We start from the raw sequence: 17,144 nt of genomic DNA on the forward strand, positions 1-17,144 counted from the left end.
GGCGAGAATTTTATACCATAATGTTTGCATGTATTGCATTATATTAATAGGTGTATTATGGTATTTTCTATGATAATCTAAAGTCATGGATGGCTCAGTATTTTGTTGTCAGACATTTATCTTATTTTATAGCGTGGGATGGTTACAGAAAAAAGTACAGAAAAGGTTTTAGGCCTACGATATAGGCCTACACAATTATTTTCTTAAATCAATGTAGGCCTCAAATTAAGCAAACTGTTGGCCTACAAATTATTGGGTGAAAATCGCTTGAAATCTCGCGGTAACATTTCTGGCGCTTTGACGTCTACGGGATTTTCTACGGCAATTTTATACGCAATACTTTACACAGCGATATTGAAATGGCGCTTGCGTTTAAGTCCTAGTGGTTAGGGCAGACAGCCGCTAAGTCTCAAAAGTCAAGGTCCACCGTTAGAAATTGTAGTTTGGTCTTGTCAGAGTCGTCTTCTAAGTCTATACAATTAAGCAAACGTGCATGTGAGAAGGGCGGATTATGACAGAAGAAAAGTCGCATCGGAGGACACATTTGAGTCAACAGTATTTTGAAACCGTCAACATCAGACAGGTACGTTTGCTATCTCAACTCAGGCTAGCAATGCTAGCATAGTAGTCTATCAGCAAACTGACCACGTTAGGTTTGACCAACCGGTCTATTCTATCCTGGTGTTAGAAATCATACATAATGATAAACGGATCAATTGTGTCAACCTCTAGTCTACTAATAAATGCAGAGTAATTTTAAAGGCATTAATCTCAGTTCCTAAATTCACTAAATTGTGGTTCAGCCAATTTAGCTGCTATTGCTAGCTAGCACAAGGCTTCCTAGCTTGGTAGCTAGCGTTTGCTTGAGTAATGCAAAGTTTGACTTAACCTACCAAGAGGTAGTCAGTTGCTAAGCTGCTATTACTAGCTACATGTAAATATATGGTATTCGTGCACAATGGCTATTGCCGTGACCGATACGTTTTAGTAGTTATTTTGTCGTGTTGCTTGTTGATATATGTCTGATGTTTTGGTGGCTAATTTGCAGTGTGTCGCTAACGGCATGTCATTCTGGTAACGTTAGCTAATGTTGATTTTTTTTTTTTTTTTTTTTTACAAAGCTAGGTAACTGTTTGCTATTTAGTCCAGCAAAAGCACAAACTGGCAGATACTGCAACTGAAGGTGTTTCTGAAATTATTGGTCAATTGTTTTTTGTCATCAAACATAAAACTGCGTCAATAGTGTGGTTGCTAGGTCGTTTTAAGTTGTCCAACTTCACTGGTAACGTTAGCATGTCACGAAAAACCGGTGAAAAGCGTGTGATGCCTTTTGCCAACTTGTAACTGTGCCGCTGTAATTTAGGAGCCAATTTCACAGCGTCATAAGTCTTTAGTAGCATGTCTACTTTGTGTCATTAATGACATGTGAAGTGTGTGCATTTAGCCTCTTTTCATTTGAACAGTTCAGTTAATGAGAGCCATTAGCCGAACAAAATTGGGCCTTGAACATGAGGCCAAGCAGCCAGTGTGTCACTGTAGAATATAAAATTAATGCTAACAATTTCCTTTACGTGGTCAATAACCAGATGTATCTGGCGTGAACATTTATCTGCTTGTGCAAAACATTGATGTTAATATAAGCTCATGCTTGACATACTCTTAATAAGCTGCACATTGTTAATTTCCTTTGGTGAAAGTGGTGGACGTAAAAGTCAACCAATCTGAGTAACTCGTGTAGAATCAGGAAGCAAAATCTGTAACCACAGCATATACTCTGCATCGCTATTAATTTCCTGATATCGAGCGAAGACGTCTGGTCGTTAACGTTAAATGTTAGGACTAACTGTCCGATGTCTCTAGTTTTGCTGGCCACGTTGAGGCTTTGTGATCCGGACTGCCATTCCCCAACATCTGCGCGGGCACATTTTCAAATCCTAGAGCGTTTGCATGAGAAGGCTTGTATATAGGGGGCACTATTTGCGTGTTTTCCGGAGCTCAAGAAAACTACACGCAAGTAGGTGAAAATAAGTGCAGATCGCTGAAGTTAACTATGAACGTGAACTATGCTTTTCTATGTCTCAGCCCAACACATTCATCGTTGCTAGCGATAGTCTTATCTCCTGCAGAACATGCACCCTACATCAGGATATTTGCGAAAGAGTAGGCCTAGCTTATGTGGTGTTGTGCTAGTACAGTACTAGCTATTTCAGTTAATATATCAGCATGGTCAGAGACTTATAGAAATAGGACCACGCCTAAATCAATATTAAAAAAAGAGCCTTTCACAGGTGCCTAGAACACTGAGCACACAGCCCTAAGCCTTACTTCCACATTAAGTCAAGTGAGTTCAGTGTCCTGGTGGGCCTAGTGTTCTGCACACAGTTGCTACAGCTGTTATGTAAAGCTACAGGCGTCAAAACTGCGGACAGCTGATACCCCCACTGTAAAAAAAAAAAGGCTTATTGTCTGTCGTTCCCTTTCACATTGAACATGTAAATGTTGCGGAGGCTCTGGAGGGAGCAACTAGGCAGCTTTGCTCTTGGCCTCTAAAGTCTTTCTGAGGTTTGGAAGTCAATGACTGCATTGTTCCATTTCTGTATCATTGTTGGAGACCTGCAGGCTTGCAAATTGATTTTGCATTTGTTGGTGTTTGTGTGTGTGTGTGTGTGTTTGGGGTTGATTGTGTGCTTATTGCTTGTAGTTTTATTGCTTGCGTGTTTACTTGCTTGCTGTGTGCTTTTGTTTGTTTGTTTGTTTGTTTGTCTGTCTGTATATGTTGACATCATGTGTGATATTTCTTCCCTTGTTCAGTAAGCATGCGTGACCTGGCTGCCCAGGTCACCAGCAGCCTGTTGCGCTTCCCGGAGGTGACTGTAGACGCTCTGGGTGAAGATGAAGTCACGCTGGACTCTGTGCTGCATGGCAGGTTCACCGTCGGTAAGATTCGATTCCTTTCTGTTCCTCTGCAGCTAAGGAGCACATTCTGTTATATATCAAACCTACATTTAGCTATGTAAATTAAGTGGTTGTCTAGTAAGCACATGTGCATATGCTTTAACTACCTATGTTGTATGTTGCTTTGGATAAAATGCTGTTTTAACCTAAGACATTTTGGATGTGGCCAGTTTTGAGTTGTGAGAGCCCGAAATTGCATAAAAGTGGTCAGACCTGAAGTAGGTGCAGATATTTGTAAAGGGTCATTGACTTTTAGGCCCTTACTTGATTGTATGGTGAAGTGGACTTCCCTTATCCAGAGTCTACTGAACCATTGATGATTTTGATGATGATTTATGATTTATGATTCAGTAAAAATGCACTACAGCCCACAGTGTGCATGTGTCTGCCTTTATGTTTTCATCCATATACTTGACATGCATGTGTGTGTGTGTGTGTTGCAGGGCGGAGCGGGTTGGCCTGGCTGGCGTGTGGCCCCCAGCTGGAGGTGGTGCACTCGGTGACGGCCGAGCGCTTCTCGGCCTACTGCTTCAGCAGCCTCAGCGAGCACCCGCCCAACGTGCTGGCGGCGCACGACTTCTGCTGGCTGAAGCGCACGGGTCTGCTGGTGGGCCTGGAGGAGGCCGAGGGCAGCATGCTCTGCCTCTACGACCTGGGCATCTCCCGTGTCGTCAAGGCCGTCGTCATCCCTGGCAGGGTGAGTAGGCTTGCCTTGTCCCCCAATGCCCCCAAAGACCAGGCCGACAAAACCCACCGGCCGGAAATTAGTACTAAAACCTGTTCTCCTGTGTGCAAGTGGTGCTGTGAAATGTGTGATAAAGGCTGATGTATTCCTGTATTCAAATGTTGCATGTCTGTGTGTTTTCTACAGAAATTAGCCTCTTTGTCTGTTTTATGTTTGCATTGGTTGTGTTGATTGAGCTATGGTGAATGGTGAATTAAGCCATACAGTCAACTCGGTGTGAAGAAACTAAACCAGGATGTATATATTTGCTCTAATGTAAGCCTCTTGGGATGTGATTTTTACAGACTGGCTGAGGGCTACCATTGCAGTTGTAGTCAACTCGTTTTACAGTTCTAGTCAATTCCAGAGTTTGTTGGAGCAACAGTAACTAAGGGTGAATTAATTGAAGGGTGAATTAAACCACCACAGTTTGACTCATTGGAAATTGTGTCTATGTGAGGGGAGAGTGTAGAAATGAGAAAGCATCGAACCAAGTATGTTTGAGGACACCTCGTAGACTTCATCAGCTAAGCATCGCTTAGAAGAATAACAAAGCAACCCTCTTTAGAGTATTACTCATCACCTGCTTCTCTACCTCAGCCTACAGCTGTGCCTTCACTTGGGAGATACACGGACAGTTAATTTACCCAGTCTCATGAAGCCTCTCTCTCTCACTCTCGTGCTTTCTCTTTCGCTTTCTCTCCATCTTGCTTTCTCTTTTCTCTCTCTTTCTCTTTCGCTCTCACTCTTCTTTCTCTCGTGCTTTCTCTTTCTTCTCTCTCCATCTCTCTCACACTTTCTCTGTCCCTTCTCTCTCTCTGTCTCTCTCTGTCTCTCTCCTCTCCAGATCACAGCCATCGAGCCCATTGTGAGTTATGGAGGGGCCAGTGCAAACACCCAGCACCTTCACCAGAGCCTGCGCTGGTTTTTCGGCGTGGCCGCCGTTGTCACGGACATCGGGCACGTCCTCCTGGTGGACCTCTGTCTAGATGACCTGTCCTGCAGCCAGAGTGAACTGGAACCTTCCGGTGAGCCCCCAGACACTTCAGTTTAGTGCCAGCTTGCACTTTAGTGGTAGCCTAGAAATCTAGACGCGCCCCAAATTACATTTGCTGCCAGGGCTAGTCTAGCAACTCTCCGTTGACTTGTGAGCTCTAGAAATCGAAACTAAATCTGGCATTGAAATCGTGTATAGAGTCGTTTGTTGGGCTTAACATAATGATTGATGGCAGAGTTGCAACGGTTTGGCTTGAATTCCCTGCTACTTGAAAACAAATATCATATTGCGTCCTATTGCGTGCAGAGGGAATTTGAAAGACAACTGATTATCCCGACCCTCGGACTGAGCACTGCGAACGGTGAGTGCCCAGACCCTACATTATAATGTGGGTCTGGCTCGCCAGGCTACATTAGTGGGGCTCTCCCACGGAAGATGCTTGGTTTTTAAGAGTAGGATGGTGGAATTTTAAATGTAAAAGTAGCTTTCGGAAGTGTTGGTTCACAAATTGAGAATGCCTTTCTTTCTCTGCTGAATACCACTGTATCTCTGCTGAAATGTTAGCATCCCGGCGTTCACATAAACATGCAGGCTTGAGAATGGATAGAAGACGTTCATCTTTAATGACAGCATGACAATGTTGACTTAGTCTTAGACGGCAAGAAAAGCTTCGCAGTAGTGTTAAAGTGGGTTTTGTAGTACAGAGCAATTGCATGCATGACGCCAACAACTTGTCACAGCCAGATGTGACTAACCCCTGCTTGGTGGATGCTACTGTGCTGTCTCCGCAGACCTGGAGGTGGTGAACAAGTCGCCGTCGGAGATCCCGCGTCTGAGGGAGGGGGTGACTCAGCAGGGCCGCCACCTGTGCCTGCAGCTCAACAGCCCCACGGGCACCGGCGCCTCCGCCATGCAGTACATACCCCGCACCAACCAGCTCGCCGTCGGCTTCTCCGACGGGTACCTGCAGCTCTGGAACATGAAGACCCTCAAGAAAGAGTAAGTGGGGGGGCTGCAACGTTCGTACCACATTTGGGTCAAATTTCCCTCATTATCACGGGATCAAAAGAGTATATATACTTAGGGCCCGTCCGGTTTCTCCCCCCTTAAAACTTCCACTTGGTTTTGATTGCCCTCAACATTAAAGCCCCTCGACAAGGCAAGTGGGAGTGAAGATCTTTCCCTATGAATTGGGACACCACTATATGCAAAGTAGCGTAGCGAACGTGCTCACCTACGTCACGCGCAGCGCCGACGTGTCTACCGGTAGTAGCCTGCTACTATTTTCATTTAGGAACATGCCCGTTCCAGCGGTCATTGTTGTGTGGGCTGTGATGGTTTATCTACGTCTGGTTAATCAACAAAGATATTCGTGTTCATGTGAACGCCAGAACAAATACCTTAAATATTGACGAAACTACCCAGATCAGATATATTTACGTTATTTGATGGGCAGACTCTCTCAAAGCACTCAGCAGATATCATGAACATCGTCAGATAGCTTCGTGAGATATTTTCTAACATTAGTGTTCAAAACTCAACAGTCCATCAGATGTGCATCAAACTAACATATTCCAACATATTTCGAAATTTTAATATGCTTATTTGCGAAAATATATGAAAAATTTGGCTGGCTCGCTGAGCTCGCACGGTATCCTGGCTAATTTCATCTCCCACTTCGTTTTAAGCCTGCATCGGTCCTGGCTATATTTTGAGGGTTGATTTTAAGGGAAAAATAGCAGTTCCCCTTGCTCCCTAAAGTAATGGGACACCCTAGTCCTACACGTGCACACGCAAAAACGAGGGTTAGGGCAAAAATCTAGGGATAGGGGAGGTATTGGGACGGGCCCTTATACTTATACCACGGCAACCCGGGTTTGAGTCAGACCCGTGGATGTTTCTTGATCCCTCCCCATCTCTCTCACTCACTTCCAGTCACTCTTCACTGTCAAGTGGCCATTAATATGCTTTTTCAAAAAAGATAGTATGAAGACTGACCTGGGCCCTCTGAGCCTCTCACTTTGTAAGCATATTCTTTCCCCCTTTGTATGTGGAAAATATCTGTGGGAGCCTTAGTCATTGTCTTCCTATGGTGTAGCTGAATGTCACTGTAGAATAATATGTCATTAATATCTTACTTGAGTTTGTTGGCATGCTTAATTTTCACTCATTTTAATGAGTGATGGTGGTTTTGGTTGCATAGCTTTAGAATCTGTAGTTCAGCTCGGTAAAACTGTTGGACCTGTCTGCCTCTCTCCCACCTCTGACGTCTGTCTGAACCCCCACACACACCTGTGCAGGTATCACTCTCAGCTGGAAGGAGGCAGGGTTCCTGTCTACGCCTTCACGTTCCAGGAGCCAGAGAACGACCCCCGCAACTGTTGCTACCTGTGGGCAGTGCAGTCGGCTCAGGACCTGTGAGTTCCCCCCCCCCCCGTTACCTCCAAGGCAGCCTTAGTCAGCAGCAGCTCTGGGGGAGGAGGAGGATGTTGGATGTTTGAGTTTAGTCAATTCGAATTTTGAACTCCTCCTCAACCCAATGCCTTCGCAACACACACACACACACGCATGCAAGCAAGCACTCGTAGAAACAAGTGATAACATTAGAATACTCCTTTCCAATCAAACCCTACTATTCCCTTTCAGTACACACACACACACACACACACACGCACAAAAGCACCCAGACTGGGTTGCACTAAAAACGTTGCCCCGCGCTCATCCCCAGTGATCTAACGTGATTATTTTCTCTCCTCCAGTGAGGGGGATGTAGTGAGCCTCCACCTGCTGCAGCTGGCCTACGGAGAGAGAAAGTGCCTCGCCTCCGGCAAGATTCTCTACGAGGTAATCCGCTAATGCTTCAGTTAACCTCTGAGTCTGTCACAATTTACAAAGTGTTCTCCTCTTTTGTTTTGGGACGAAGTCTGTACATATTAATGCTGTGGTGATGATGAATTGAATAGAATCAATAATTTAGGTTCTGTTACATTTTATCTGTTTCTTCATAATACTCTTGTTAATTGACCTATAAGTCCTAAGGACCTGAGTGTGCTTTTTATCTACAGGTTTGTTTGTATAATTATCGTAGATTTGTAACTGTGTGTTTGTTTCAGAGATTAGAGTACTGAAAGGAGCGGTCTATTTGAGTTACCGTGTGTGTGTGTTTCAGAGATTAGAGTACTGAAAGGCGCGATCTATCTGAGTTACTGTGTGTGTGTGTGTGTTTGTGTTTCAGGGTTTAGAGTACTGCGAGGGACGCTACAGCCAGGACCTGAACGGCACGGCCTTCCCTCTCCGTGCTCAGGCCACCAACACGCGCCTGCTCAGCTGCCAGACCATCGAGAAGTTCCGCCACCACCCTGACCGCGACGACAGCATGAATGAAGGTTCGCAGCTTTGAGGAGTTATCAGAAATTCATATAGAAATACTTCTTTCCCACCTATTACACACCTATTTTGCTCCATTTCTTCAGACATGAGGTTAATACACAGGGAGGGCTACACATGGAAATACATTTCTTTTCTTTGTTCTTCAACACAATCTGATTCTGATTCATTGGGCTACTGGGCACCGTGGTTAATACACGGTTGCTGTAAATACATGTTTTTTTTTTTTGTTGTTTTTTAAGTAGCCTAAAATAAACGGTTATGTGTTGTACACATGGCTAATACACACAAAATGATTGTAGATGTCCCTCGGTGGCCTGCAGGTGGTAGTGTAGAAACGTGTGTTTAAAAAGACCAATCTCTCCTCACAGTGGCTTCACCAGACACCAGCGTGTCCATCTTCAGCTGGCAGGTCAAGTCTTACGGGCAGGCCAAGCCATCCACGTACATCAGTGTGTTCGACATCAACAGATGGTACCACGCACAGATGCCCGATTCTCTGAGGTGAGCACTGTTTGTTTTCTCACTCAATAGACGGCGTTGGAGTGGGTATGCGTGACGAGGACAGCGGCAGACTCGCATCGGATCCTAATGGGATCCGGGCGAGCGACTGTCTTATAGCGTACGACAAAAGTTCGCTCAAAGCGTTGCGTTGCATCGCGCTGCTCGCGTCACTTGCATTCAGGACACTCAAATTGAAAAGAATGTAATTAAACGGATTTTATCGCTAATGTCGTTTTTGTTTTGTTTTGTTTGTTTGTGGAGCAGGGCAGGGGAGTCTCTACGCAACTGCCCGTACTTCGCCGTGTGGTCCCTGGACGCGGTGGTGGAGATTGCCGCCACTAGCCCCCTGCTGGACGTGCTGGTGCACGAGCGCAGCCTGAGCAGGGGCCTGCCCTACACCTGCCCTCCCCCCGAACAGTTCTTCAACCCCACCACATACAACTTCGGTGAGCAGTGGCCCTGACACACACACACACACACACACACACACACACACACACACACACACACACCTCTGATGTAATATGAGGATGGGATTTTGTACATTGTAAAGGAATGGAAAATCGGTACAGGAATAGGAGAGACTAGCCCATGTCACTTTCCTTCTGGCTCGTGTGTGTGTTTGGGGGGGGGGGGTACGTACACATTGGGCATACATACAGTTTAAATTACTCATTTCTTCCTATTTCTAGATGCAAGCTGCTTGCTGAACTCTGGGATTGTGCACTTAACTTGTTCTGGTCATCAGAAGGAGGTTAGTTTTTTTTTCTTTGTCATTCTCTTTCATGCTTCGTTTCTGTGACCATGAGCTGCCTCCAGCAACCTGACTGGTGAGAGAAGTGTGGTCAGTTAATTAAGTTCTGTTCTAACATGGCTGATGTCATCCCTGTAGACCCTGAGCTACCTGAAGAAGGTGGCTCCCACGTTGAGCGAGAGCATCTCCAGCGGATACACCCGCTGTCTGGTGTCCGGCTTGCTGTCCCCGCGCCTGGCCGACGTCCAGGCCTCCAACCTGTCTCAGGTGAGACTAGCCCTCTTGCTCTCTCACTCTTTCTTTCATTCTTTACTTTGTTCTCTTTCTTTCTTTCTTCCTCTCTTTCTCTTTCTTTCTCTTGCTCTGTTTATCTCTTTCTTTCTTTCTCTCTCTCTCTCTTTCTTTCTGCCTCCTTCTATTCCTCCTACTCTCTGCAGGTGGCAGAACAAATGACATCATGGCATGCGTATGGCAGTGTTGGCGGGTGGCAGAAGGGATTTCTGCACACTCGTTTGTTTTCGCTAGTTTGTCCTTAATGTCCTTGACGTGCCCTCTATCCCATGGTGCTGTTTTTTCAGGACGAACAGCTAGACGCCATCTTATCCACAGCGGTGGAGACGAGCTCCCTCGGACTGATCACTGGATGTATAAAACAGTGGACTGCTGAAGGTGAGTGCTATGATGGGATAATCAGCTGTTGTTTAGCCAGTGAACTGTATATCATCTGCAAAGTGCTTTATCACAAGGCAGTGATAAAGGTATCCATGATGCTACATAGTATTCAGTATTTGCACAAATGGTAAATGAATTATGTTACTCTTCATGTTTTTTTGTAAAAAAAAAATGAGAATGGTAATGTAATTGTGCAGAAGTATAATTTTTTTGTATCTCTGTGTCTCTGTATGGGTATTCACAGAGCAACCAGGATCAGCAGCAAACCTGCGGTACATTCTGGAATGGGCCTGGGATAAAGTGGTCCACACCAAACAGGAGCTGGATGGCATCTGTGAGTTGCCTTGCCGAATAACTGCAGCCTTCCTAAATAAATACACCCAACCCTGTGCCATGACTCGTGAAAAAGGATTGAATGTCGTAAGGGGAGATGAGCAACCTTGGATAGATTCAAATGAATGACATTTTAAACACATTTAAACACATGCTACACTATGGGCAGTGTGGCCTAGTGGTTAGCACTTCGGACCTTTAACCGGAGGGTTGCCGGTTCGAACCCCGACCAGTAGGCACGGCTGAAGTGCCCTTGAGCAAGGCACCTAACATTTTAAACACATTTATTCATAGAGTAGACGAGGTCCTATGCTACACTCTTAACTCTCATCTCATCATAGCAGTAAACATTCATAAAAAAAAAATTACTAAAAAAAAAGAACAGCAAACATTCATCTTTTATATTAGTTATGGCTATACGGTTGTTTTGTAAAGCAGAGAGTAGTCCATGAGTTTGATTCTCACTGATCACAAACTTCCATCAGATGTTCCTCCTCTGTGCTTTTTTCACTGGGCCAAAGTTCACTTGTATGAGCCAGATGGTTTTAATCGAAATGCGGTAACTTGAGCATTCCGGCACTGTTCGTCTGACTAAATGGTATTTAGTTGACATTGCAGCATAGCTGTTGTGTTATTCACAACCTGTTACTCAGTCTTACTTCCTGTTTGTGTAGCTTCTTTCCTCACCACGCTGGCAAGTGGTGATGTGAGCACAACTCTTTCCTGCCTACACTCAACGGGCATGGGTTAAAATGGGAGCACTTCCTGTTTGTTTATTTGTGTGTTTGTGTTTGTGTGCGCAGGTGAGCCCCTGTTTGACAGCTCGTCAAACTTCACGGAGCCCCAAACCCTGCAGCTGCTGCAGCACAGCCAGCGGTTGCTGGGCAACCTCAGCACCATCTTTCACTCCCTGCTCAGCCAGGCCCAGGAGATCACACAGAAAGGTACCCGCCCACAGCTCCCGTCACCGTGCTTTGTACAGTAAGGATGTAACGGTGAAGCCATTAGTTGTCAACAATTCAAATTAATTTGGAACTATTTTGGTAATTGATTAATCGGTTAGTCTTTTTTTTTTTTTTTTTTTTCATAGAAAAAGTTAATTGATTCCAGCTTGTTTAAGCTGATTGTTTCCTGCTTTATGCACTATAATACCACCGGAACTTTTCTAATGATGGTGCCATTTGTCAATGCTTGTTCCCTATGCAGGTCTTGTGGGCCTCATCAACAAAAACCTGGTGTCCAGTCTGATTGCACAGTATTCACAAGTGGTCCTATGGTTCTGCCGAACTGGCCTACTCCCTGAGGGTTCAGGTACAAGCTCTAACTCCCTTATTCTCTCCCTCCTTAGTACTTTCAGCATGTTCATGTAATTCTCTGTACGTCTGTCTGGTCATTTAGTTGACCAAAGTGTTGTAAAAATAAAATAAAATAAAAATTAAAATACAACCATAGTGTAGGATTATAGATTATAGTGAGAGTATACGCCATTCCAAGTTGACTTGTGAAAGCTAGGTGTCAGTTATTGTTATGCCTTATCTTTTACCTGCTCAACCTTTGAACCCAGATGATGAAGACGCTCTGCAGATTTCAAGGCCCTTCTACAGCTACTCCATCATCAAGACCTACTACACCGGCAGACGAGAGGAGCTGCAACGCCTCACCAAGTAAGACCCCGGATTGGCCCACATCTCTGTGGTGTGAGCTGCTTGATTATGGTGAACATCATAACCACAAATACGTTTGATCAATATTCATCAATCAATATTGAGATTACGATTATCGAACACGATTGCTCAATGACTGGACACACTTAAACGTTTCAAAAAACAGTGGCTGTCATTTTAATTCAGCTGAAGACAAAAAAAAATGTAAACCCCCCACCCCCACCATCTGGGCATGGCAGTGTCTGTCAGTGTCACTGAGTCCTATATCTGTTGGGGGGATAGTGAAGGATGCCCATATTCATCCTAGTTCTCTCTGTATAGTGGGTGTAAAACTGGTTCATGCTGTGGGCACAGATGTATGTTAACTTTGAAAGTGCTGTATCAGACCTAGTAGGTTTTATTTCTTTAAATGTTCCTGTCTTTGCAAATTGCCATGTATAAATTGCATTTATTATTTATACATGGTTACCACTACAAAGCAAAACGAGGAGCTGGATTTGTAAGACAAAACATCATAATTGTTTAACTTTGATTAGTGAGTGTTCTATGGAATCTTTTTTTAATTGCCATACAATTTGTTGTCATTTCTAATACAAAGTACAAACACCAACCAGGTGAAGTTTTCTTTTTGATCAGCTTCAGATGGCCTCAGCATGTGTTATGTCAGGTTGTATGCAGGTAGTTCCAGTGTGGCGGGGCCTGTAATTGGCTGGTTTGTTGTTCCACAGGGACAAATGGAATGCTGACTGCCTCATGATTGATGCACTGGTGGGCCAATGCGGCGAGCGACTGGCTGACCTGTGGAAAAGGGACGAGGGGGGAGCAGGGCAGTACCCACCTCTTTCACTGCATGTAAGGTCCCATTCATATCTTCTCACAAAGCACACTTTGGTGCCAGCATGCTTACGGTAACCCAAGACCCAAGCCAGCATGCTTACGGTAACCCAAGACCCAAGTAGCGGCTAAGACCCGTTGATCTGGCCCATGTAAGGTGTATAGGCCAGAGTTATGTTCAAATGAGCAAACATAGGCGAACGCTTTCAAACAGTTTTCATTGAGTTCACCGCGAACAGTTTGAGGACGTAGTTCTCCGCAAACATACAGTGGAGCTGGACTAAGGATTTCCATTAATAAGGAATGTTTCCGAATCGTTGAAATGTAAATCTTCAGAGAAAAGATATTCACCATGAACGTTCGCTACTGTTTGCTGAACTTGAATGCACCTCAGCTGTCCGTTTGTTCTCGGTAGTCATGTTTGGATGGTGCACTCATGACCTCTTTTTTCCTCCACAGGCCTTGCTGGACATCTACCTCCTGGAGAACATTGATGAATCTGCCAAACACGCCATTGTATCCTTCACAGCAATTTCTTTAAAGTATATTTTTGGGGGGGGCTTTTGCCTTTATATCGATAAGACAGGGAGCGATTGGGAAAGCGAGATGGGGAGGAATCAGGAAATTACAGCAGGTCGGAATCAAACTTGTGTCGCCATGGGCACAGACTGGAGGAACGCAAATGAGTAAAAGTTTTTTTTTTTTTTTTCTTCAAGGAACGGCATCTTTCCGTATTCCTTTTTCAAAAGTGTACTGCTACTCTTACTCATCGATTTTTAAGCCAGTATTCTACTCTTTACATTTTCAATTATGCCTTTTTATTACGAGTACAAGTTTATTATTTGAGGAGAAAGTGTCTCGAGGGAGAAAAGCACACTGCTCCCTCGGTGCACAGCAGAGTGGGAGAAAAGAAATGCTTCAGGATGCATTGTTGCGTTGCCCCACGATTATGAAAGTAATGACTGCCCTAAAAACACAAGTGCTTGATCAAGGGTCCGGCCTGGCCTGAGGATAGTGGCGGGAAATAAGATTTTTCTCTAATAAAATATTAGAGAAGGTAATTCATCTGTTGATTTTCTTTAAGTATCATCACAGAAGTAGGAAGTGATTAGCAAACTCCGAGTAGCCAACTCGAATAAATTGTTGCATCGATAATCGGTTTAGAATCAAATTGTGAGGTGCCAAGAGATTCCCAGCCCTACTACTCACCACTAGTTGAGTCGCTTGCTTCGTATACCCCCTGGATTCATGATGTCCTAAACTCATCTAGTTTCTTTCCTTAACCTCACGGCTCAGGTTATTTATTTACTGCTGGATGTTATGTACTCTTTCCCAAATAAGAGCGGTTCATCAGTAGAGTCCTTCCCAACAGCGTTCGCCATTCCCATTGGCCTGGTCAAGCTGGTGCAAGGCCTGTGGCTACTGGACCATCGGGACCATGAGGTTAGTATTTTCAGCGTGACATTCCGCAGACACATAACTAACCATCCTGGGCTGTTCTGTGAGATGTTTTTGGGGGGGGGGGGGGGTTGCCTCAGTGCCCAGTTTCAATTGTTTCTCTATGGTGAAAAAAGTTTGAACGCTGTTAAGTGCTAGCAGAAAGTGAAGGTGACGAGATCAAAGTCAATTTTTGCGGTCACCTCCTCACCTGTCTATGCTAATCCAGGGAGTGTTATATATATATATATTTTTTTTTATTAATGAATGTTCGCAATGTGCCTCTTATTCAACACAGGGGAAATAATCCACTCTCAATGGCCCCAAAAGCCAATCACCAAACTAAATCTGAATCCAAACCTTGGCCAACTTCTGTGATGTCTCTGTTTAATAACTCCCCAGTAGCCCTTTATGAGTCCAGTTCAGTTTATTTCTGCCAGAACCTGCCAGATGGAGTGAAATGGGCATTTTATTTTTAGGTCATTAAGTTCCTCTGTGCGTTTTTATTTTTAGAATGTTCTTTCCACAGCAATAAGAACTTGTCTGTTCTAGTCAACCTAGCTCGAACCCCCTCCATTTCATTACATTGTTTAATTCACACCAGATGACTCAAATATCTCTCGTCCAAAAACACAACCTGTCAAGTTTTTGCAGAGAGCCTGTTTAGCCACTGTGTTTCTCATACTTGATCTTTCTTTCTCTCCTTCTATCCATCTTCTATCCCACTACCCCCCCCCCCCCCCCAACACACACACACACACACACACACACCCCTCTCTCCGTGTAGAACTCCCTGGAGCTGCTGCTGCACCCGGCCACCAGTCACTCTCTGTGGGCGTGGCAGCACGGCCGTGTGCTGGAGGCGCTCATGTGCCAGGGCCAGCACGCCATCGCCCTGCGCTACCTGCACGTCATGAAGCCCTCGCTCGGCACCACCAGAGAGGCCAAGCTCTGCCTCTCCGTCCTCCTGCACAACAGGTACGCTACGCACGCGCACACGCACACCACCTACTCCACTCAGTGTTTCCCACAGAGTTGAATTCTAATTGTGGTGGTAGGTTTGCAGAATTAACTTGAATGCAGCAACAGTTTTTAAAAAAATTAGTGCAGTGTGATTATGATTCTAACAGGGCTGTACTTTTTTTGCAAGTAGCACTGGTGCTACAGAGATTAAAAGTTTTGTAGCACCAGCCACAAATTCTGTAGCATCGCTATAAAACCTCTAAAATCTCTAAAAACAATCAGTTCATCACAGTTCATCAATTGTGGTTGGGATCTAGGCCTACTGCAACTGGATTGATAAAAGGTCATGTAGTTGTAAACATCTCACCTGGCTACATTGTGTTTGAGATGAACAAAAGCTATCAGCATTATATGTTATTTGATTGTTGTGTTTTTGTAAAAACAAAAAAACAATCCATGATAGTTCCATGCAGTTAGACTTTTCAATGGTTATCAGGAAGACAGGTCATGCCATTGATTTTTTGTTAATTTTTCTTATTCGTGCATTTGAAGTCAGTTGATTTATTTTTGAATAAGTAGAAGATATGCTTAATATTTTATTCCACTAAGATTTAATTCACGTTTAGTTCAGTTTTTAGATTAGTGTAACCCTACATTCAACCTTATTGTCATTGCACGAGTGAAATACCGTAATTACATCTAACCAGTGCGGCAAATGACTAGGCTAACTGACATGTCAAATCCATCCCTAGACTGTTCCATACACATAGGCTACAATAGGTAGCCTACTAAAGATAGCTGAAGGTCTGTGGCTAACGCAGTCGTAGGTAAAGTGTCGTGAAGGTGTTTTCGGAACCGATCTTGTATAGGTTATTAAGCACTGCTAAGCGAGACTGTTGCGCATGAAGTGGGCTCATATTTGACAGATAGAAGCGAACGTCCCGGTGGACTTTTTTCTTCTAAGTTTTAGATCTGAATGGTGTTGTTTGGATAAGTTCTTCGTTTTAAACTGAACTAAAAATGCAAAGCAACAAGGCGATTGCCACAAACTTCTAACTCTGCTTGCCTAATCTAATCAAAAACAGAAGACGGGTCTATTTTTTGTTAACGTAGCCTACGCGCCGCTATCACATCTGGTGTAGCCAGTTGCACTGATCACAGTAGAAGGTAATGGCTGTACCCTCCCTGTCAGTCTCACACGCATGCCATAAGCCATAAGCAAAACTGTATACTGTAGCACCAGTGCTACGTTGGTAAATCATCCATCGCACAAACAAATTTTTTTGTAGCATGTGCGACATATATGTCGCACTGTACAGCCCTGATTCTAACCAGATTTAAGCACAATTTAGTACAACCAGGAAAATCATTGTGTGGTGGGCAATATTGATATTGTGGTGGGCTGCCACAAATAAGTCAATGTATGAGAAACACTGCCAGTCATTAGGGTTCCTGAATGCCCCCATTTCTATTGCTAGCACTAGTCCAGACGTTCCGGGTTAATGACTCTTATTATATCAGTCTTGTATTAATTTGGTAGAGGCACCAAAAGCTTTTCAGATGGAAACGGTTCCCGTTCTTTGTCCTTGGAGACGGACCACTCAAATCGGCACTTGCCTTGCTTTGCCTACTCGGTTCTCACTGAGAATGAATTGACGAATGAAGAGATATTTGGTGAATGTAACAAGAAGCTGTGCTAAAATCACTTCTTATTCCCTCATCAGTTTTCTGTGTGTCCCTTCTCTCTCTCCGTAGATGCATGGTGGAGGCGTGGGCTCTGCTAAGGCAGCACTCTAACAAGCTCAACATGGAGGAGCTGCTGCGCTTTCTGTATGAGACCAGTCAGGAGTTGGACCTCATGAAGGAGCTGCTCAAGCTGCCTCTGGGCCTCACCGAACAGGTAGGGGGCGCTGTTTGCCG

At 44.5% G+C, this 17,144-nt stretch overlaps 1 protein-coding gene across 2 annotated transcripts in view; it reads left to right on the forward strand.

The window, feature by feature from the left end:
- The first annotated feature begins 354 nt into the window (after nucleotides 1-354).
- ahctf1 (AT hook containing transcription factor 1) overlaps nucleotides 355-17,144 on the forward strand; it is a 29,756-nt gene continuing 12,966 nt past the window's right edge. For both annotated transcript variants that reach the window (XM_076300343.1, XM_076300344.1), the window contains exons 1-22: nucleotides 355-583; nucleotides 2,812-2,937; nucleotides 3,399-3,652; nucleotides 4,527-4,707; nucleotides 5,468-5,675; nucleotides 6,977-7,093; nucleotides 7,436-7,520; nucleotides 7,912-8,062; nucleotides 8,435-8,567; nucleotides 8,832-9,013; nucleotides 9,260-9,321; nucleotides 9,460-9,588; nucleotides 9,900-9,990; nucleotides 10,238-10,327; nucleotides 11,130-11,270; nucleotides 11,533-11,637; nucleotides 11,891-11,990; nucleotides 12,719-12,842; nucleotides 13,284-13,340; nucleotides 14,121-14,267; nucleotides 15,049-15,239; nucleotides 16,980-17,124. In XM_076300343.1, the coding sequence (XP_076156458.1) occupies nucleotides 2,817-2,937; nucleotides 3,399-3,652; nucleotides 4,527-4,707; nucleotides 5,468-5,675; nucleotides 6,977-7,093; nucleotides 7,436-7,520; nucleotides 7,912-8,062; nucleotides 8,435-8,567; nucleotides 8,832-9,013; nucleotides 9,260-9,321; nucleotides 9,460-9,588; nucleotides 9,900-9,990; nucleotides 10,238-10,327; nucleotides 11,130-11,270; nucleotides 11,533-11,637; nucleotides 11,891-11,990; nucleotides 12,719-12,842; nucleotides 13,284-13,340; nucleotides 14,121-14,267; nucleotides 15,049-15,239; nucleotides 16,980-17,124 (2,814 nt within the window). In that variant the 5' untranslated portion in view covers nucleotides 355-583; nucleotides 2,812-2,816. The remainder of the gene's footprint in view (nucleotides 584-2,811; nucleotides 2,938-3,398; nucleotides 3,653-4,526; nucleotides 4,708-5,467; nucleotides 5,676-6,976; nucleotides 7,094-7,435; nucleotides 7,521-7,911; nucleotides 8,063-8,434; nucleotides 8,568-8,831; nucleotides 9,014-9,259; nucleotides 9,322-9,459; nucleotides 9,589-9,899; nucleotides 9,991-10,237; nucleotides 10,328-11,129; nucleotides 11,271-11,532; nucleotides 11,638-11,890; nucleotides 11,991-12,718; nucleotides 12,843-13,283; nucleotides 13,341-14,120; nucleotides 14,268-15,048; nucleotides 15,240-16,979; nucleotides 17,125-17,144) is intronic.

This window comes from Alosa pseudoharengus, unplaced genomic scaffold (assembly GCF_046254945.1).
Source record: "Alosa pseudoharengus isolate Yale_2024_CS ecotype anadromous, Long Island Sound unplaced genomic scaffold, YU_APseudo_1.1 YU_APseudo_1.1_scf_22, whole genome shotgun sequence".
NCBI classification, from domain to species: domain Eukaryota; kingdom Metazoa; phylum Chordata; class Actinopteri; order Clupeiformes; family Clupeidae; genus Alosa; species Alosa pseudoharengus.